The 23041-nt window shown below is 35.9% G+C and overlaps 1 protein-coding gene and 1 long non-coding RNA gene across 4 annotated transcripts in view; one reads left to right on the top strand and one right to left on the bottom strand.

The window, feature by feature from the left end:
- Nucleotides 1–23041, top strand: part of LOC150102353 (leukocyte tyrosine kinase receptor-like) — a 535474-nt gene that overhangs the window by 501863 nt on the left and 10570 nt on the right. For all 3 annotated transcript variants that reach the window (XM_090398770.1, XM_090398769.1, XM_090398768.1), the window contains 3 exons: nucleotides 6490–6582; nucleotides 6673–6774; nucleotides 11307–11441. In XM_090398770.1, coding sequence (XP_090254896.1) covers nucleotides 6490–6582; nucleotides 6673–6774; nucleotides 11307–11441 — 330 coding nt within the window. The remainder of the gene's footprint in view (nucleotides 1–6489; nucleotides 6583–6672; nucleotides 6775–11306; nucleotides 11442–23041) is intronic.
- LOC150102352 (uncharacterized) overlaps nucleotides 5702–23041 on the bottom strand; it is a 39656-nt gene continuing 22316 nt past the window's right edge. Inside the window, exons 2-3 of the long non-coding RNA XR_016548909.1 lie at nucleotides 11636–11713; nucleotides 5702–5963 (exon numbers count right to left, since the gene is read on the bottom strand). This is a non-coding gene — a long non-coding RNA (uncharacterized LOC150102352). The remainder of the gene's footprint in view (nucleotides 5964–11635; nucleotides 11714–23041) is intronic.

The raw sequence follows: 23041 nt of genomic DNA, 5'->3' as shown, positions 1-23041 counted from the left end.
GTCCAAATTAGCGAGAATGTCTGTCCTTAAGATCGAGATGTTTTTCATTTTTTCAATAGTGCTTTGAATTCTTAATGTAAGTGTCCGATTTTCTGATATATCCTTTTAGGAGACTGGAGAGATGTTTGGACAATAAATATGTGGGAGCATTTCTTCCGTCAATGATCGAGCGTAGCGGAACTCCACTTTTGTGGACTTTCGGGGCTCCATACAATCTTGGCGTCAATGGGTGTAGTGACTTCAGATTCCGTTGCAAGTCTGTGGACCAACTAATCATGTTCCGTAATAAGTTATGAGTATCCTTGTGGTTTTTCCATGTTGACTCCGACTGATATTTGATTATAGTGTCAGAGGGTATTTCAGTTAAAGATGTAACTATTCTCCCTCCGGTTGGTGAGAGTGATCATGCGGTACTCACTTGGGAAGTGACTAAGTCTATGAATGTTCCATTCAGAAAAGGTTACATGCTGAACTACAAAGCAGGAAATTGTGACCAGAGGAGTATACTGAGTTCAGTGGAATGGGATCGGTTGCTGGATTAGTACATGGGAAGCATTTAAAGAATACTTAAATTATGCGTTATCAGAATGTGTCCCGAGAGTTCAAAGAATGAATAGGGTAGGAGTCAAATGAATGTTCAATCTTATTCAGCAAGAGATTCGTAAGAAAAGGATGATATGGAAGGAATACCGTGTGCATAAGGATGATGCCCGTTATGAAAATTATAAGCAGTCAAATAGTCAAATAGTCAAAATTTGACTATTCAGCCTAGAATAGTCAAAACTACTGTACGAAAAGGCAAAGCCAGAGTATGGAAAGAAAATGGCTCTGCGTGCTAAAGACATCCCACGAGAATTCTGTTGATATACCGTAAGTAAAAGAAAGAATGAATATGAAATAATAACTCTTTTAAATGCAGATAGCGTTAGGGTTACCAATGCAGAAGAGGCTGTTCAACTAATGAGTGCCCATTTTGTTAAAAGCTATCAACCCGGTGTATGCGACATTGAGCTCACCGCTATCTCTTCACTGGATGAAGAAACTCAGGTATATGAGTACGAGGTATTAGAGCTGTTGCACAAACCGAATAAGAATTCAGCAATAGGAACTGATGGGATAGCCATGTGTGCTAAAATGGTGTTCAGCTGAACTGGCTATTCCTTTGACCAGGCTGTTTAATATTGGTGTCAGAACAGGGAAGATTCCACAGGAATGGAAAGAATTTATGGTAATTCCATTGCACAAGAGTGGTGTAATGACTGATGTATCCAACTATGGACAAATTAGTATCTCAGGAGTGGCGGTGATGATTTTGGAAAAATTGGTAAAGGCCCTCATTCAGAAATGGGTTGACAGAGAATCTCTCCTTTGCAATGAGCAACATGAGTTTACTAAGGGAAGTTCATGTTTTAGCAACTTGCTCACATTCTATAACAATGTTACCATTGAATTAGACAGGGAAATGGATACATCATGATACTTTTGACTTTTACTAAGGCTTTTGACAGAATACAGCATGGTAGACTGTTGAATAAATTGGAGAAAATGGGTTTGGATTATATAATATTAGCGTGGATAAGAGGATTGCTGACTGACAGATATCAAGTGGTATATGGGGGATTTGAATCTGCAAGATTTAAGGTAACCAATGGTGAACCACAAGGATCAGTGCTTGGTCCACTGTTATTTAATCTATACATTATTGATATTGGGAAGGATTTGACATAGAGCTACTTGCTGATGATGAAAAGATAGGTAGGGTAATCAGGAATGCTGCTGATGTGCAGTCTTTGCAGAATGATTTTAATAGGCTGGAATTGTGGGCATGGGAAAATAGTCAGTTCAATGTCAGTAAATGTAAAGTCATGCACTTCGGCGTGATTAGATATCCAATGTCGTATTATATTGGGGATTATGCTTGAAGAAACTGATGAGGCTAGGGATCTTGGAGTATTAGTAGATAGGAAGTTGAAGTTGAGGGATCATGTAGCAAAGATTGCAAATAACTCAAAAGATTATCTCAATGCTGAAACGAACGTTAACGTGTAAAGATAAGGATGTCATTTTGCCTCTTTACAAGGCGTTGATAAGACTTCACCGGGATTATTGTGCGCAGGTCTGGTCTACTGGTTGTGATTCCGATATATTGCAGACTACAAAGGAGAATGTTAAAATGATATCAGGATTGTGGAATATTGATTCTGAAGACAGATTGAGAATTTGTATACTGCAGGCACTAGCAAACAGGACAGAGAGGGGTGATATGATCGAGACTTACAAACTTCTGAAAGGGCATACAGGTTTTCAATTGATGGAATTTTTCAATTTATGGAGGGTGGGGAAAGAACGAGAGGACATCCTTGGAAGCTGAGAATGAAGGCCGCCAAGAAGATTGTGTGAGGGCTAGATGTTTCTCTCAGAGGGTGGTGCGTGATTGGAATGGATTGCCATTGGATGTTGTAAGTGCAAGCAGTGTGAATGAATTCAAGAATAAGTATGACAGCTGGTGTGTGTGTACTATGTTGCCTTCCTCGATGAGTCTTTGACTCCCTGGTGGTCTATCATAATGAAATAATAATAATAATAATAATGTACTACACTAATGCATTTAGAAGCAGCTTTTTTACATTTCCGTGTAACAAAATCGTTTGCAAATAAACCATAAGCGAACTTTTTTTTCTTTTTATCGCTTAAGTGAAACTTTGTGATGATTTGTTTCTTATAATTTGTCTACGGCTGTTCCGCATCATCTGCCATTGATAAAAATTTAATTATTCAGTAGCATTGTTAAACAGTGTATTGAATTAATCAGTAACTGAGGCTTAAATAATTCCCTTATGACCCGGTATTTCATATGATAACTTTTTTAAATCTTATTACAGAGTCTGCAGTAAATGTTGTTTAAACCTTGTTATTACTATGCCTGTAGTAGCTCTTCTTTCACGCGTTCCACAGTTGAAAGGGTTCGAGCTTCTTGTTTGTAGACATCTCTGTTCGAACCATTAATGATTCGAACTTGTTCAAGTTCTAGAGAAGGGAATAAGAATTATCTACTTTTCAAAAGGAAGCGTTCTGTTTGTCCGATGACTTCAGCAAACAAAATTGGCATAACACGATCCCAGTTATCTTAATGCTAATCCAATGGAGTACAACCATTTGCTTTAAAATAATAATAATGAACAAATATTCTCATAATTTCTTACTAGCTACATAATAATGGTATTCGTGGAAAGAGGAATGCAGGAGTTCAATAAATTCAATTTTCAAGTTTTTATGTCATTAAGGACCTTTTTTTATTTTCATGTGAATAAATGCTAGTGGAGAAATAGAAGCTCTGCTATGGTCTTCTGACAATCCGCATTTAATTCTCATCCAGCAGTTGTTCGAGGAAATTGGAAAATAACGTTAGAAGTGCAAAATGAATGACAGTTTTGTCTGGTACAGCATCATTGAAACTGGTTATTCGCTTAGCTTGAGAGTTCTTTTTCCTCCCAAAACAATCCTTAAAAGCTTAACAATGATACACGGTGGCCATAAATTAACTTTCCCTTTTTGGAGGTATCTGTAGCTAAAACTAATACACGGAATGAGACCACATTTTATATCGAGATTTTTGAAGTCATGGGGAGATGAATTCCGCGAAAAAAAGATTTAGTACCAAAAGTCGCCGATAGGGAAAATTTTGGCGCAGGCGGAGTCGAAAGCAGTCAAATATTTGCAGTAAACGTAGGTAAAAAGGATAATGCACATTTTACTGTGCGTATATGATAGCAGCGCCACCAATTCCACTTAAAAAGGGATTGGGAACGTTCAGGCAATTATTCGAATGACTGACGAATTGTGCTCAATATGCATCCTACCTTGCCTCAGCATGCTTTACTTGTTAAGTTGTTTTACTTTAAACAGTACAATGCCGTAGCGGCCCTTCGGGAATTTAGAAGGCTTCATAACCTGCGTACAGGTCCTATGTCAGCTGTAGCACTGAGAGCTATGATTAAGAAGTTTGAAGAAAGTGGATCACTTGGAGTTAGACCTGGCAGAGGACGGAAAGCAGTGCGAGAAGAGACAGTAACAGACGTCGTTACTGCGGTGTAAATCGTGTATGTGGTCCAGGGGACCCTGATTCTGATGAATCAGGGTCTCAGGAAATAAAACATTATTTCCTGTTAGTTCAATCACTATATTAATTTCTGTGTCTCTCGCAAGTTGTTGTTTTAGTTTAATTATTATTATTCTTATTATCATTGTAACGCGCCACATATCCAGCTGGATTGAGTGACGCAGTTGTCGCTTACACCGCTTTCGGCTTGTTTTCGGCTCCGCTAGCGCCAAAATTTCCCCTATCGGCGACATTTGGTACTAAATCTTTTTACGCAGAAATCCCCATGCCTTCAAAAGTCTGAATATAAAATTTGGTCTCATTCCGTTTATTGGTTTTAGCTACAGATGCCTTCAAAGAGGGAAAGTTATTTTATGGCCATCCTGTATTATTACTGTTTAATGCAACGTTTACAAACCAACCATTTTTGTCTAGAATAAAATTTATATTAAATATGAATTCTAAAATAAAATAAAATAAATTATATGAGCATATAAAATTATTTAGGGATCTTTTCTCACCATGGATATACTCAAGGGATATAGAAATATATTTTTATGTGAATTCCACTCACGAAAGGCTGTAACTTTTCGTCAACGGGATTCACGTAAAAATACATATAGCTATCGTATGTATATTCACATAAAGTGCCTGTAGGATTGCGATGGTGATAAGATTCATCTACCACCTAAGGACAATTCACAAAACATGTTTGCCCATAGTCCGATTCAAACCTGCAGTATGTTGAATAGAAGAGCGGGAAGATTAACCACATCACCCGCCAGGCTGTCAATGATGCTACCGCATAATCCATTATAATTCAAATTTCTTTCGAACTTTTTTTTTTTTTGTTTGTTTGTTTGTTTAATATCACAAAGCCCTGTTTTTGACACCTCTCTAAGACATAAGGAACATTTTCTGATGTCATTTATAAATGAGCCGGTATCCAGAATTTTCCTCTCGGAAACATGAATGAACCTGCTCTCAAAAGAAAGAAAGAAAGAAAAGAAATTTAAATTAATAGGCATCGTTGCATCATCATTAAATGAATAGATATTGTAGCCTCATTCAACTGCTTCATTGATATATATATATATATATATATATATATATATTTAAAAAATCTAGTAATATGCATATAATCTATGCCCGTATATGTACTTGTATACGCATATGTGCACATGTATGCATTATAAATAGTATGCATGTATGAACAATAAAAATTTTGATTGATTCACAAAAAAAAATTGTTATTATTATTATTAATTTTCCCGAGTTTAAGGTAAAATATCAGAAATGAAAAGCTATACATCTCATTTCTAACTCGTTCCAAAAATTTGGACTATTCTTAAAGGTCATGTTCCTCGTAACTGCGAATATTACATATTTTATGATACGAAGATTAGTGTTTGGTGATGTAATAAACAAAGTGGCCTTGAACTAGTTTAGTTCCTTCAATCTGGTCCTATCTGGTTTTCTTTTTCAACCTTACTAACGATGATACGACTGTGTCTTTATTTATTTATTTATTTTATTACAAATATAAAAATTCTCATTCATGTTGCATTTCCTTATTTCCATTGCCTAGTCGAGTTCGTGAAGGTCATTCCACACCTCCTTTCTTTGTCGGTTGCCTCTTTCTTGAATGGCGACGAGTTTATCGTTCCCTGCTTATTTCGAAATTTCTCCAGAAGATGGCACAACCTTCGCTCATTCACAGAATGTACTTTCTTGTGAATGAGAGTTCGATCGGTGTACTGCTGCTGCTGCTGCTGACGGAGCTCAGCGAATAAAAACAAAAAAAAAAGAATAATAAATGCTGAATGCATTGTCGTCGCCTTAGAACCTGCGATTACATTATCTCCTAGAGAACAGAAACAACAGACCAGTTGAATTCACGCCTGTCCTGCTTTACCAAATATGCAATATGTCAGTTGAAAATGAATTTAAAATCCCATTTAGAAACAGGATTTTAAATGTTGCATATTATTTGCTGAGTAAATTTTAACACTGTATTCAAAATCATAATTAGTTCTTTGAAACTAATTTTAGTTGGCAGATTACTGTAATGCTTGGAAGCACATGCACACTTGTTTACGTTATTTTCATCAGACTTTATTATTATCATAAATTATATTTTTTTATTAAATTTAATTAAGTTTTTTTTTAATATTAAGTGATTTATTAAATGCTGAATAATGTCAGTAAAAATTTCTAAATTTTATGTGACAACCGCTGATGAAAGGCATAAGCCTACAGTACTGTAGGTTTATATGATGCAAAGTTATAATTAAATTAAAAAATATAGTTTAACTTCTTTTTTTTTTCTGAGGAAAGATGTTTCACAAATTCACGAAACCTGTTTCATTGCTGGCTTTAATTCTCCATAGAGATATTGCAGCCCGAAACTGCCTCCTCAGCACGAAAGGAGTAGGAAGAGTGGTGAAGATAGCAGATTTTGGAATGGCTAGAGATATTTACAGGTAAACTTGAATCAAAGATTAAATAGCCACATTCTTTAATGCGCATTCCGATTACGTTCTTCTTTCTTCACTACCTATTTGTGGTTTCAGGGCGGATTACTACAGAAAAGGTGGAAAAGCAATGCTACCTGTGAAATGGATGCCGCCGGAGGCATTTTTGGATGGCTTATTCACTTCGAAAACGGATGTCTGGTGAGTAAAATGCTACTGTAATCATTGTAGTTAATTGCATCCTCTCTATCATTAATTACTGTTGAACTCACACTTTTGAAAAATGTTTTTTTTTTTATAAGTTTACCCTTAAAAATAAATATAACAATAATAATTGTGTATTTTTTCTTTCCTCTTTTCTTTTGACTCCATTATTCTAAAGCTTCAAATAAAGTCTGGAAAGCGTTGTAAGGACTCGAGCCTTATTCGGAAGTTTGACTTTTAAATACGCACTACGCATTTTTTTTTTCTTCTTCAACAACGTTATCTTGTTCAAATTCTTGTTGAGTCGAGCTGAGCATAGTTAAGTTGGCTGCCATTTCGAACCACATGTAGTTCGATTCCGTTGCGGCGGTGCTGGGAATGTAGACAACAACAAAATTTGATAAGCTCAAATGAAGAAATACCAGGTGATTATAAAATAACGTCAAGTGTTCGCAGCCCTTTAGCGAGTGATGTATTGGATGAAACACACCAATGTTCGGTAGACGTACACAGTGGAACATGGGGATTCCATTTAACGGAAAACAAAATTGTACCGAAAGTCGCCAACAGGGGAAATTTTGGCGCTGCCAAATTAATTTTAGTAGGTATGACTAATGAATGACTAAATGACAAATGAGAGACAGCACACATCAATTTCATGATGTTTATTGTTAATTACAAATGATGTTCAATATGACCACCATTCTGATGTTCCAGGAACTGCATACGGTGCACGACATTTTCCACAGTGGCTCGCAACATATCGGAATTGATTTGTCTCACGTGTAACTTTATTCGATCTTTCAAAGTTGGAATATCGGGTACATGTCCTTGATACACAATGCTTTAACACGTTCATTGCCAATCACGCGATATCGCGTGGACGTCGCTAACTAAATTAAAAAAATTAAAAAAAATTGGCCACCACACGAAATTCCAATTTTCAGCTTGGCAATGAAAGTGTTAAAGAAATCCCCACAGCCAAAAGTCACAAGCATTGAGATCAGGCGATCTCAGTGGCCATGGCGTGGGAAATGCACGACTAATGATTCTTCTATCAGAGAAATGTTGTCGCAAAACACGCTCTACCTGAAGTCCGATGTGGGGTGGCGCACCATACTGCATGAAGATGGTCGAATCGAGACATCCTCTTTGCTGCAGTTGTGGAACTACAAAGTTCTGTAGCATATTGGCATACCTGTTAGCATTGACAGAACAGGTCAATGTCCATTTTGGCGATTTTCCTCGTAAAAGTATGGACCGATGATAAAAGATGCCGTAAATTCGCACCACACTGTGACCTCGGGCGAGTGGATAGGCATCTGCAGACACACGTGCGGATTAGTTGCAGCCCAAATGCGAACAGTTGCGTGTGTTATCGCCGTTCAAATAAAAGTGCGCTTATATTTGAACTCCATAAAATCTGCCACGGCCATGCATCATCCACTTCCATGCGCACTAAGAATCTGAAAGATAAGTCGATTCGTGTGGTCGCATCACCAGGGCGCAATTCTTGAACATGACTGATTTTATAGGGGTAAAACTTCAACATCTGATGTAGGATTTTCCACACCGTTGTGTATGCAATATCCGTTTGCCGGGATATTGCTCGTGCACTGCTGGTACCCTGCACATTCGTCATCTCCTGTTCCACAATAGCAGTTGCAACTTGTTCAGCTTGGTGATTGATTGGTTTGCGTACCCTGCCTACCTGCACTGCTAGAGTTCCAGTAGTTTCAAATCGCCGAATCAGTTTTCGTAAGTTTGTTACGCTAATCGGTCCTTTTCGTAAATTTTTCATATGCCAAAAATCACGTAGACAAGCACTGGCATTATTGTTCTGCTGATAATAGGATTTGACTAACAAAGCACGCTCTCGTAAGGTAAGAGGCATCGAAAAGCAGTTTGTCTACGAATGATAAGAAATCTCACAGGCTTTCCTTTTATTGCATGATCGCTCACAAAAAACGCGATAATGCAAATGAATGCATTTTACTCGGTAAACAGCGCCAAAATTTCCCCTGTTGGCGACTTTTGGTACTTTTTTCCCGTTAAATCGAATCCCCATGTTCCACTGTATACGTCTACCGAATATTGCTGTGTTTCGTCCAATACATTACTCGCTAGAGGGCTCTGAACACTTGACGTTATTTTATAATCACCCAGTATATTAAAAGAAAATGTGACTTACAACCAGAACGACATTTGAATGAATGGATAGCAGACAGAAAAAAAGAATGGAAAGAGCGTTTTTATATAGAATAGTAAAAAGATAGAGTAATTAGAAAAATGGCATTAAAAGACTATTGGGAAGACGTACGGCAACGGACATTGTCGAAACAAGAACAGGTCTAGAACCTAATTCAGAAGAGGGAAAAAAAAATTTGGACAAGACACCAATGTGCCAATGTACTCTTTTACAGATGAGAGTCGTTTTAGTCTTTTCTCCAATTCTAGACGAACAACATTTGATCTGGCACGAAAGTGGTATTGCTTACCATCACGAGAATGTTTTCTTGAAAGGGATAGATACGGCGGTGCTGGGGGCATGGTGTGTGTGTGTGTGTGTGTGTGTGTGTGTGTGTGTGTGTGTGTGTGTGTGTGTGTGTGTGTGTGTGTGTGTGTGTGTGTGTGTGTGTGTGTGTGTGTGTGTGTGTGTGTGTGTGTGTGTGTGCGTGCGCGCGCGAATGTGTTATGCTTAATGAATGCACCCAACTACACGTGCTGAAAAATGAACTATGACTGTTTGACGATATTACAAACGTCCTGTTCGATTGTTCCGTGGTGCTGTAGGCGAAGAATTCATTTTTATGGATGACAATGCACACCACATCGTACACGAGCAGTGGAAATACTTCTGGAGACTGACAATGTTAATCGAATCGAGTGGCCAGCACGCTCCCGAGATCTCAATCCCATAGAACACGTTAGGGATGCAATAGGGAGACGCCTGAAATTCCCCTCCAGAAAAAAAAAAAAAGGCCTTATCCTTCATCTGAAAGAGGAGTGGGTCAGTTTGCCTCAAGAACTCCTGACTCACTTGGTACTAAGCATGGTACGACGTTTGAGAGCTGCATCGCAGTTTGGACATATTCCATACTGAAATATCTCTCCGCATAGTTTTCTGTAAGCACTGTACATTAATTCATTAACTACATCCTTAGGAAATTTGTGATTTTTGACAAAAACGTATTGCAATTTAATTCGTACAATATTTATAACATATGTTTGTGTAATATAATTTATTAGTATGCTGCCAATAAATTTGTATCCACATTTGGCTACATTCTTGAAAATTTTTTCATATACAGGTAACAATGTAGTTCGTCCTTAGCTTTTGGACACCAATGTAGTGTACGAATATTAAAAAAGTAAATGGAGAATAAAATGTGTAAGGGAAGAAATATAACTCATAACAAACTTATAATCTAAGTATTAGCAGATGTTTCTTTTCTTGTTAAGAAATTTTGCTACTAGAGTATAGTAGGAAAAATGACTAGTGCGATGTTTTATATAAATTCCTCTCACGAACAACTTCACAACATAAATAAGTTCTGTGTGAAAATTGAGGATGAGTAGAGAGCAACAATTCAATGATAATCCTTTCTAACAAGTGAATTGATGTCCTAGACCGAATGAGATTGCTCCAGAGAATAGAGATTGAGGGGATGAATAAGGAGAAGAATCTGATACAGGGTTTTTCAGTCGGCCATGAACAGATTACAGATTTTTAGGGCAGTGGAGGGATGACACATGCCATTTCAGTTGAACAACATCCAAGGATGCACACCGAAAATTCATAAGCAAAGATAAATGATCTACGCTGCAGACCATGAATTTAAAATATTCGTCTGCAGAATAATTTCAGATATAGTAATTACGAGAGTGAATATCTTCTGCAGTATCCTTCATAGCTAACTGGAACTATTAAAATTCAAAAAGGTACAATAATAAATAATGCGAAGGCTGCTCTAGAGAAGTGGTATTTTTAAAGCTGTTTTAGGTTTCCAGCAGGTTGTAGGTTGTATTCTCACACTACACGATGTAAATTATTCATCTTCTACCAAAACACATTTGCGAAAATTCATTCCACAGTGGGATTCGCTCCTGAAGCTCTTAGCTCGAATCTACAGTCTGTGGGTTAGAACTAAGATGCTGTCAACTTGATAAAATCAGAACTGATGTGGTTCTTCACAGTAGTTTTCTTTGCTTACTGGATTTTTCCTACTTTAACTCATTTGAAAACCATCCACTTTCTTCAAGAACTGTAATAATACGAGCAACTTCTTCCATCCATATAGTCAGTCAATTTTAGATCTAATAAACAAGTTTTTTCCCTTTTATTCATTCCACCTCTGTTTCAACACACAACAGACATTGCTTAAGACTTGTCTTCCAGAGTTTTCCGTTTTAAGGATGCATTGCTACTATTTATGAAAAAGTGTGGATGCACCCCAAAGTTTGCATTAATTTGAAAAGGCACTCAAATAAATCCATACATCTTAAAAGTCTTCCTTTTCTCTTTATAGGTCATTTGGTGTGCTTCTCTGGGAAGTTATGTCCCTTGGATATATGCCTTATCCTGGAAGAGGCAACCAGGAAGTCATGCAGTTGGTGACATCTGGTGGTAGGCTCGAACCTCCAACGAACTGTCCAGGTCCTGTGTAAGTTTCGCACACATTTATTTTCTCTTCATTATTCCATAACATTATAGAATAAATGCTGCGTTTCTATATTACAGTAAAATAAATACTGTCTTATAACACAAGTCCACGACAAGAAATATTTTCATTTCGCACTAATTATAATATTATATAGTACTTTTTTGTAATAATTTATTAGTTAACATTATACTTACCTCATGTAAACGTAAAGTTATCAAGAAACTTTTCGTAGCCGAAAACGAAATAAATCCCCTCTATACTAGTCCGATTATCTCAGAAAACAAATATAGGTCTCATTAGCGAACAAGTAAATGATAAAGAAATTTTTTAAAAACAAAGCAATTTATAAAATAAAAATAAAAATAATTAAAATCATTCCTAAAATTGCAAGAAAAAGACACATATAGAAAACAATCTTCTGCTGACCTTATCGCAGAAATGATTAAAAATTACTATAAATCAAGGGACAAACAAATATCGGTATTAGAGACAGTATTTAATGTTTGTAGAGAGAGAGAGAGTACAATAGTACTCTCTACAGACAGAAATTTTTATCCTCCACTAGAGCAAAAACTGCATTAACGACAGTGCCCCTCCCCCTCTCTTTAGAATGGATGAAAACTGCTCTGACTGGCTACTGAGTGACTCTCTCTCATTATTATTGTGACAGTATCATGCTCGCAAAACCACTGTTGCATAAAGAAAATTTACTTTCCCAAATAATTAGGAACTGGTAAAGCAGACCATAAAAAGTGCATTAGATATGCATTTCTTTCAAAATATGCATATCATAATTCTGATAATTCATTAGAATTCCTCAATTAACATTCATTAGTGCCTTGGAACTGTATGATATACTCACAACCATAATCGAAATTAGAATAATCAGAGACATTCCCGTTATTCTTTGCGTGTTAGGCTAAGTGGCCTTCCACGGCCAAGTAACTTGGCTCGTTTCAAAAGTGACTAATACTCTGATGGGACGGTTAATCCTAGCGGCATAGTCTGCATGTTTATCACTTAAGATTATGTGTGTGTGCTTTTTGCTTATTTGTTTGTTCTGCGGGGCTAAAAATCTAGTTTCCGGGAGGAAAAACCGTGTGAGACCGACTAACACCTTCAGTTGAAGTCCTTATAAACGTTCCCTTCCTAGACCGGATTCGAACCCAGGTTTTTTCCAACCACAACTGAGTGAGCCGCGGCGGCTGAATCACAAATATTGCTTTTTTTAATAATATGAGAATGCTGTTCTTACCTCATTAGTTTATCTACATTTATGGTTCAGTAAATGTACCCCAACTCCATAAACTAGCCTGAGGGGATGTTTTTCCGAATGGAATATCATATTCAAAATGCCATAGAAAAATTACGCAGTAAACTTTTAAATTAAAGTCCCACTGCAGACATATTCTTAAAAACGCAGTGTGAGAGACGTAGTCATGCATGCCCAATATGGTAAAGAATTTAAATATTTTATTTTTATTTTTATATTGAAACATACACTAACTACCAATAATTGTCCGGAAACCCTTGTTATTTGAAGTTATGGAACATTCCAGGTTTGTTAACATAAAAACCAGTGTACAGATAGTAGGAAGCAGTATTTCATCGTGGTATGGCAATACGACGTGAACTCAGACTTCGAGAGAGGTGTCATCGTGGTTTGTCACATTGGTGGTATGTCCATATGTGCCATTGCCACTCAATTGGAACATCCAAAATGAACGGTTGGCGATGTGATCAACAAATTGAGATGTTCTGGCATCACTAGTGCAGGAAAATACCCAGGGCGGCTGCCGAAAATGACTGACAGAGACAGGACGGTGTTAAAACGGATGGCACGCAAATACCGGCAATCTGCACAGATCATCTGTGATGAGCTTCAGAACGCCAGTATTACTATGGTGAGCACTAATACTGTACGAAAAGAACTCCATTTACTGGGTTTCAACGAAAGAGCAGCGGCTCACAATCCGAACATCGCAACAACAAACTTGGTGGCTTTTTTCTGGTGGCTCGTCTGACCTGGTGCAAAGAGCGTGTAAACTAGCCAATTTGTCAGTGGAAAACGGTAATCTGGAGCGAGGAATCAAGGTTCACCTGTTTGCAGTCTGATGGAAGCGTTTGGGTGTGGAGGCAGCTGGTGAACGGCTGTTACCACACTGTGCTGTACCCACATTAAAGTTTAGTGGTGGAGGAATAATGGTTTGGTGCATTCAGCTGGTTTGAAGTGGTGGAACCACTGGTCATTATCCGTGGTTTCATGAAGGCAGCTCAGTACCCTGATATTCTGGATAATCAGATGCTGCCTACACAGTGTAGGCAGCACCTGATCGCCTCGATATTAAAACGAACCCGTTTTACTATCGAGACGACAGTGCCCCATGCCACAAGGCTGCAGCTGTTATGGTATGAAGAGATGGGTGTTAAATGACTTCCCTGCGGAAAGTCCTGATCTCAACTCCATCGAACACCTATGGTACGAATATTGGAATGGTAAATGAGGTCCAGAGCAGCATGTCCTAGATCTTTCGCTGAACGCATTGCTGTTTTGATGGAGGAATAAAGACAAATTCCAGCTGATGACTTTTCACCAATGTGCAGCTGATCCAGCTGCACATTGGTGGAAAGCCTCCTTCAAAGTGTGCAGGAGGTGATTAAAGCAAAAGGTGGATATACCCGATATTACGATTTGTCTGCTGGTATCAATTGCAAATTGCTAAAGTGTACGGAAAAGTATTGATAGATAGTGTATACAGAAGCTGAAAAAAAATATATATATATATGATCTCGAACAGCTCCTTGATAATTCCAAATGTTCCTATATGAATTTCATTTTGGAAAACAGTTTAAAAGGCAGCTTCATTTTGTCAGCAAAAACCGTTACGATCTTTTTTATTGGCATCAAAAATTATTAAACGAAATATTTTATGGCCAAATCAGCGAAACAAGACATCAACTGATAGTTGATGATAGCTTTGGTAGGTTTTCCATCAACTGATACTCCAGCCTTGGTATGTTTTCCATCAACTGATACTTCATCCTTGGTATGTATTCCCATCAACTGATACTTCATCCTTGGTATGTATTCTCATCAACTGATACTTCAGCTTTGGTATGTTTTCCATCAACTGATATTTGATGACAGCTTTGGTATTTTTTTAATCAACCGATATTTCATGACAGCTTTGGTATTTTTTTCATAAACCGATATTTGAAGACAGCTTTAGTAGGTTTATCATCAACAGATAGTTGATGACAGCTTTGGTAGGTTTTCGTCAACTGATATTTGGTGATAGCTTTGGTACTTTTTTCAACTTATATTTGATGATAGCTTTGGTATTTTTTCATAAACCGATATTTCATTACAGCTTTGGTAGTTTTCGTCAACTGATATTTGATGATAGCTTTGGTACTTTTTTCATCAACTGATAGTTGATGATAGCTTTGGTAGGTTTTCCATCAGCTGATATTTCACCTTGGTAGGTTTTCCATCAGCTGATATTTCAGCCTTGGTATGTTTCCATCAACTGATGCTTCAACTTTGGTATGTTTTCCATAAACTGATATTTGATGACAGCTTTGGTAGGTTTTTCATTAACTGATATTTGATGATAGCTTTAGTATTTTTTCATCAACCGATATTTAATGACAGCTTGGTATTTTTTCCCATCAATGATATTTGATGATAGCTTTGGTATTTTTTTCATGATATGATATTTGATGGCAGCTTTGGTATATTTTTCCCCATCAACTGATATTTGATGATAGTTTTGGTATTTTTTTTCATGACATGATATTTGATGACAGCTTTGGTATTTTTTTCATAAACTGATATTTCATAAACTGATGAAAAACCTTTAGTAGGTTTTTCATCAACAGATAGTTGATAGCGTTAGTACTTTTTTCATCAACAGATAGTAGATGATAGCTTTGGTACTTTTTTCATCAACTAATATTTGATGATAACTTTGATATCATCAACTGATATTTGATGATAACTTTGATATCATCAACTGATATTTGATGACAGCTTTGATAGGTTTTTCATAAAATGATATTTCATGTAAATTTGGTATTTTTTCATCAACCGATATTTTATGACAGCTTTGGTATTTTTTTCATAAACCATATTTTATGACAGCTTTGGTAGGTTTTCGTCAACTGATATTTGATGATAGCTTTGGTGCTTTTCTCATCAACTGATATTTGATAATAGCTTTGGTATTTTTTTCATCAGATAATATTTTATTATAATTTTAGTATTTCTTTATCAACTGATATTTGATGATAGCTTTGGTATCATCAAGTGATATTTGATGATAACTTTGGTAGTTTTTTCATAAACCGATATTGGATGATAGCGTTGGTTTTTTTTTCATCAGATACTATTTTATGATAATTTTAGTATTTCTTCATCAACTGATATTTGGTGATAGCTTTGCTATTTTTTTTCATCAACCGATATTTGATGACAGGTTTGTTAGGTTTTTTATCAACAGATAGTTGATGACAGATTTGTAGGTTTTCGTCAACGGATATTTGATGACAGCTTTGGTTTTTTTTTCATGAACCGATATTTCATGATAGCTTTAGTATTTTTTTCCCATCAACTGATATTTGATGATAGCTTTGGTATTTTTTTCATGATAAGATATTTGATGACAGCTTTGGTATTTTTTTCATCAACTGATATTTGATGACAGCTTTGGTATTTTTTTCATAAACTGATATTTCATAAACCGATGAAAAACCTTTGGTAGGTTTTTCATCAACAGATAGTTGATGATAGCTTTGGTACAAGTTTTGTCAACTGATATTTGATGATAGCTTTGATATCATAAACTGATATTTGATGATAGCTTTGTTAGGTTTTTCATGAACGGATGGTTGATGACAGCTTTGATAGGTTTTTCATAAAATGATATTTGATGTCGCTTTGGTATTTTTTCATGAACCGATATTTTATGACAGCTTTGGTTTTTTTAATAAACGATATTTTATGACAGCTTTGGTTTTTTTAATAAACGATATTTTATGACAGCTTTGGTATTTTTTAATAAACGATATTTTATGACAGCTTTGGTAAGTTTTGTCAACTGATATTTGATGATAGCTTTGGTGCTTTTCTCATCAACTGATATATGATAATAGCTTTAGTATCATCAACTGATATTTGATGATAGCTTTGGTAGTTTTTTCATAAACCGATATTTGATGATAGCGTTGGTTATTTTTTCATCAGCTACTATTTTATGATAATTTTAGTATTTATTCATTAACTGATATTTGAGACAGCTTTGGTATTTTTTTTTCATCAACCGATATTTGATTACAGCTTTTGTTAGGTTTTTTATCAATACATAGTTGATGACAGATTTGGTAGGTTTTCGTCAACGTATATTTGATGATAGCTTTGGTATTGTTTTCATTAACTGATATTTGATGACAGCTTTGGTATTTTTTAATCATCCGATATTTCATGACAGCTTTGGTAGGTTTTCGTCAACTGATATTTGATGATGGCTTTGGAGCTTTTTTCATCAACTGATATTGATAATAGCTTTAGTATCATCAATTCATATTTGATGATAGCTTTGGTATCATCAACTGATATTTGATGGTAGTTTTTTCATAAACCGATATTTGATGATAGCTTTGGTATTTTTTTCATCAGCTACTATTTTATGATACTTTTAATATTTCTTCAACTGATATTTGATGACAGCTTTTGTATTTTTTTCATCAGCTGATATTTGATGATACCTTTGGTATTTTTTTTTCATCAACCGATATTTGATGACAGCTTTGTTAGGTTTTTTTATCAACGGATAGTTGATGACAGATTTGGTAGGTTTTCGTCAACGGATATTTGATGATAGCTTTGGTATTGCTTTCATCAACTGATATTTGATGGCAGCTTTGGTATTTTTGTCATCAACTGATATTTGATGATAGCTTTGGTATTTTTTTTCATCAACTGATATTTGATTATAGCTTAGGTATTTGTTTCATAAACCAATGTTTGATGACAGGTTTGCTAGGTTTCGTCAACGGATATTTGATGATAGCTTTGGTATTGTGTTCATCAACTATTTGATGATAGCTTTATTTTTTTCTCATGATCTGATATTTTTTGATAGCTTTAGTATTTCTTCATTAACGGATATTAGGTGATAGCTTTGCTATTTTTTCATGACATGATATTTGATGACAGCTTTGGGATTTTTTCCCCATCCACTGATATTTGATGATAGTTTGGTATGGTATTTTTTTCATGACATGATATTTGATGACAGCTTTGGTATTTTTTTTCATCAACTGATATTTGATGAGCTTTGGTTTTTTTTCATAAACTGATATTTCATAATATCAGTCTCCTCTCAGTTATAAAGCTGTATAACTGAGAGGAGACCTCCACATAGCCTTTAAAGGAATGCGGAGAACCGACCAGGGCTTCTGACCTAATGTCCAATCCTCACCTTCTCGTGGTGCACCCTGTTGGGTATCTACTTTGATACTGAACGAACGAGGATGGGCTAGCAATTTGGGATTTAGCCGACCAAATTGTATTCTTATTGGTTAAACCAAAATAAAAAATGATGGTACAACATGACAAAATTTCATGCGGCTGGGGCGTCGCCCGGTTAAACAAGGCCCCCATTGTTTTCGCCAGGGAACCAGGGCGAACAGCGAAAAGTCAGCTACTGGAACAAATCTGAAAACAAACCCCAACTCAACATCATCAGAGTTAAAGATCGGTACTATCAACGTAAGAAGCCTGAATGGCAAAGAAATGGAGCTAGCTGCGGAATTAGATAAGTACCAGATCGACATAATAGGGGTGACTGAAACAAAAAAGACCAAAACTGGTGAGATCTTTCTGAGCAATAAATACAAAATGTTATATTCAGGCAATGACAATCAAGGAAAAGAAGGAGTAGCCATAGTATTCAACACAAAATACACGGCTAATCTTCTTGAATGGCAGTCAGTCTCAAGTAGAGTAATGTGGGCAAATATGAGAATGGGGAACTGGACAATGAGACTTATATGTGCCTATGGTCCCACAGAAGGTTCTACTAAGGTAGAAGTGGAGGAATTTTTTGACGCTTTAGAAAAAGCAACTGACACAATGAAAAATAAAAAGTTGGGCCTTGTTGGGGATCTAAATAGCAGAGTAGGAAATGATTGTCAGACATTCAAAAATATTTTGGGAAAATTTAGAGAAAAGAGCAAAGCTAATAATAATGGCAAATATCTGTTGGATTTCTGCTCAGGACATGGACTGGTTATTACTAATACCATGTTCCAACATAAATATGTGCACAAATTCACATGGAGAGAAGAGGCTAGGAATATGAAAAGTCTCATTGACTATGTTATTGTTGATAGTGATGTTTTCTCCCTGGTGCAGGACACCAGAGTGTACAGAGGATTTGAAATTGGAAGTGATCACTATTTAGTCTTGAGCAGGATAAAATTGAATTTCATATTGAAAAGAATAACATGTAAGAAAGTTTTAAAGCGAATAAAAGTTGAGCAGCTCTCAGATGTGAACTGTAGATTAAAATACAGAAAGATTATTGAAAAGAAAATGAAAGAGTGTGATAACAGGAATCAATCCTTGGATATTCAGTGGCAAACTCTGAAGAAAACATTGATTGATTCTGCCAGAGAGACATATGGTGAGGTTGTCTGCAAGGATAAAAAAATCAGAACTCCATGGTGGACACAGGAAGTTAAAGAGGCAGTGAAGGAAAAGAAGAAAGCATATCAAAAGTTCCTGGCAAATAGGTCAGCTTTTACTCTTACAGAATATAGAGACAAATGTAAGAAAGCTAAACAGTGTGTAAAACTAGCTAAACAAAAGTCAAGGGAGGACTTTGGCAAGAATATAGAAAATAAATATCAAGAAGGTGGCAAAATATTCTGGAGGTTGTTGAAGAAGCTTAGGAATGGGGGAAAGAGTGCTGTAAAAGGAGTTAGAGATGATAAAGGTGACATGAAAACAGGAGAAAAAGATATCCTTGAAGTATGGAGTAATTACTTTGAAAAACTGCTAAATGAAACAAGCCATGATGACAGCACAGTGGTAAAAAACACTGACCAGGCATGCAGTAGGAATACATATCCATACTTGAAGTAGAAAAAGCCATCAAAGGCTTGAAATGTGGAAAGGCAGCAGGAGTAGATGATATTCGACCAGAAATGCTGAAGTATGGTGGTATAAGAGTCTTACAGTGGCTGCACTGCATAGTTCAGAAAGCCTGGACAGAGGGACGAATTCCCGATGATTGGAGTAGAGCTCTCATAGTACCCATATATAAAAAGGGAAATAAAACTGAATGTGAGAATTACAGAGGTATTTCCCTACTGAGTGTTCCTGGCAAGATCTATGCAAGTATACTTGAGAAACGGTTGAGAAGAATTGTGGAAGAAAAGCTTGGTGAAGAACAAGCTGGATTCAGGCCAAATAGAGGCTGTCAGGATCAGATATTCACTTTACGACAAATAGTCGAGAAAGCATGGGAATATAACAAAGATCTGTATTTAAGTTTTGTCGATTTGGAAAAGGCATATGACAACGTGCCAAGAGAGAAGCTATTCAATATGCTGCAGTTATATGGTGTCAATGGGGCATTATATCAAGCAATACTTAGTCTTTATTTGAGTTGTAAGTCAGCAGTTAGAATTAAAGGAAGTACAGAAAGATGGTTAATGTTAAAACTGGTGTGAGACAAGGATGTACATTATCCCCTCTGTTATTCATTATCTATATGGATCACATTATGAAGGAAAGTTGTATTAAACCTGATATCAAAATTGGAGATGTTAATGTCAGCTCTTTGCTTTATGCGGATGATGTTATACTTCTAAATAAATCCGCTACAAGTCTGCAAGATTCTCTGACTAAATTCAATTGCTGTTGTAATAGCTATGGTATGAAGGTCAGCAATAAAAAGACAAAGACAATGAAAATAGGCAGAATCATTGAAAATGTCAACTGTGTTTTGAATGGAGAACCTGTGGAACAAGTAAAACATTTCGGCTACTTAGGCACGATTTTTACTGAAGATGGTAAATTCAATATAGAAATGGACAACAGAATCAGTAAAGCTGGTATGGTGGGAAGTCAATTGAATAAATTCATATGGAATAAGAGAGAAATTAGTCGGAACACTAAATTAGCTGTATACAAGACAGTGTTCAAACCAGTTTTAACTTATGGATCTGAGAGCTTGGTCAGAAGTAAAACACTACCAAAGACTAGAGACCGCAAATATGAGAGTCCTGAGAAAGATTATAGGCGTGAACAGATGGCATCAATGGCAATATCATATTAAAAATGAGGATATTAACAAAGATCTTGACATTGTCAGCATCCAGGAATGCGTTAGCAGAGCTAATCTCAGGTGGTATGGTCACTTAAACAGAATGGGCGAAGAAAGATTAGCAAAAGAAGTGTTCTCTGCCAGGTTGGCAGGAAAACGACCCAGAGGAAGACCAAGATATAGGTGGATTGATACGGTACAAAGTGCCTTAGACGATAGAAATATAAGATCTGATAATGTTGGAGTCTTGACAAGTAACAGACTGATTTGGAGGAAAATTGTAGATAGGAAGTTAGTAATGATGTAATTTTTTCATGTAGTACTGTCATATCCTGTACACCCCTTGAGGGTACATGGCAGGAATTTGATGATGATGATGAAGATGATGATATTTCATAAACCAATGAAAAACCTTTGGTAGGTTTTTCATCAACAGATAGTTGATGATAGCTTTGGTACTTTTTTCATCAACTCATATTTGATGATAACTTTGATATCATTAACTGATATTTCATGATAGCTTCGGTATCATCAACTGATATTTGATGATAGCTTTGGTATTTTTTTCATGAACTGATATTTGATGATAGCTTCGGTGCTTTTTTCATCAACTGATATTTGGTAATAGCTTTGGTATCATCAACTGATATTTGATGATAGCTTTGGTATCATCAACTGATATATGATGATAGCTTTGGTATCATAAACCGATATTTGATGACAGCTTTGGTATTTTTTTTCATCAGCCGATATTTGATGACAGCTTTGTTAGGTTTTTTATCAGCAGATAGTTGATGACAGATTTGATAGGTTTTGGTCAACAGATATTTGATGATAGCTTTGGTATTGTTTTCATCAACTTATATTTTATGACAGTTTTGGTATTTTTGTCATCAAATGATATTTGATGATAGCTTTGGTATTTGTTTCATAAAACGATATTTGATGACAGGTTTGGTAGGTTTTCGTCAACGGATATTTGGTGATAACTTTGGTATTGTGTTCATCAACTATTTGATGATAGCTTTATTTTTTTTCATCAACTAATATTTTATGATTGCTTTAGTATTTCTTCATAAACTGATATTTGATGTCAGCTTTGGTACGTTTTCCATCAACGGATAGTTGATGACAGCTTTGATATTTGTTTCATCGACTGATATCTGATGACAACTTTTCTATCATCAACAGATACTATCAACTGCTATTTGATAATAGTGTACCTTGTTAGTTTTGTATAAACTATCAGATGATATATGATATGATATGATAGATGATATGAACCAGCAGTTCAAATATAGTTTTTCAGGCCATTGAAACCCTAATCAAAAACAAAATAAAAGTCGAATATACTAGCCTCCTAGGGGGAGGTTCATTTTTTTTAAGTGATGCGAAACCAAGCAAGTCTCATGTTAAATGTTTCATTCTAGTAAGTTCTTGGTTTCTTTCAAAATTTCTAATCTTGATAGACTAGTTTTTTTTTTATTTGACTACAAAACAATACTAGACATCATCATCCACTCTTTATTACTGTATAAATTATTTTAAAAGATCTCCATAACGAAGGATGACTAGAGCATTCTTGCACAGGCTATCCTTTTCCTGTATATGCTTACTAAATAAGCGTAAGTGCAGACATCATATTTCATAAATACCTGATCACTGAAATATGTCAAACAAAGTACCGTTCAATTCCATCTCCGTATCTCAACTGGGGAAGAACAACGGGACATTGCACTTTTCGAATGGAAAAGACTCGAGTTCGATTGTCGTCTTGAAGAAAACGAGAGGAATCTTTATATGATTATTTTCAATTGAAGGTGAATTAGCGAACCTCATGCGGAGGTGGTAGGGTTTTCCTTCTGGAAACTCAGGTGTTTCATGTAATTTACAGACAGAAATTCTAGTAATGGGAGATAGATGGCGTAGTAGCAGTAGCGTTATTAGGAGTAGAGAGCTCTCCTGTGATGAGTCCTTGAACTCCTTGGATGTAATAATAATAAAACACAAATAGATTTAGAAAGAGGAGAAAAATAAACTTTTCTCAGAGCAAAGATATACGACTTTCTTGCTGTTGCATAGTTAAAATAACTAACTGTAAAAGAAAAGATTTACAAATTTCTTAATTCTCTTTACTATATATTAGTATATTTTTAATATTAAAATTATACATATAATTTTAAGATAATCATAAAAGGTAGGTCGAATTAAATACACTTAATACATGAATAATTTAGATGTTAAAAGTTAAGTAACTAGATTTGT

The sequence above is a fragment of the Typopeltis vanoorti genome, chromosome 10 (assembly GCF_054136105.1).
Source record: "Typopeltis vanoorti isolate ZY-2024b chromosome 10, IOZ_Tvanoo_1.0, whole genome shotgun sequence".
NCBI lineage: Eukaryota > Metazoa > Arthropoda > Arachnida > Uropygi > Thelyphonidae > Typopeltis > Typopeltis vanoorti.
The sequence above is the reverse complement of the archived record's forward strand: the minus strand, read 5'-3'. Positions and strand labels throughout refer to the sequence as shown.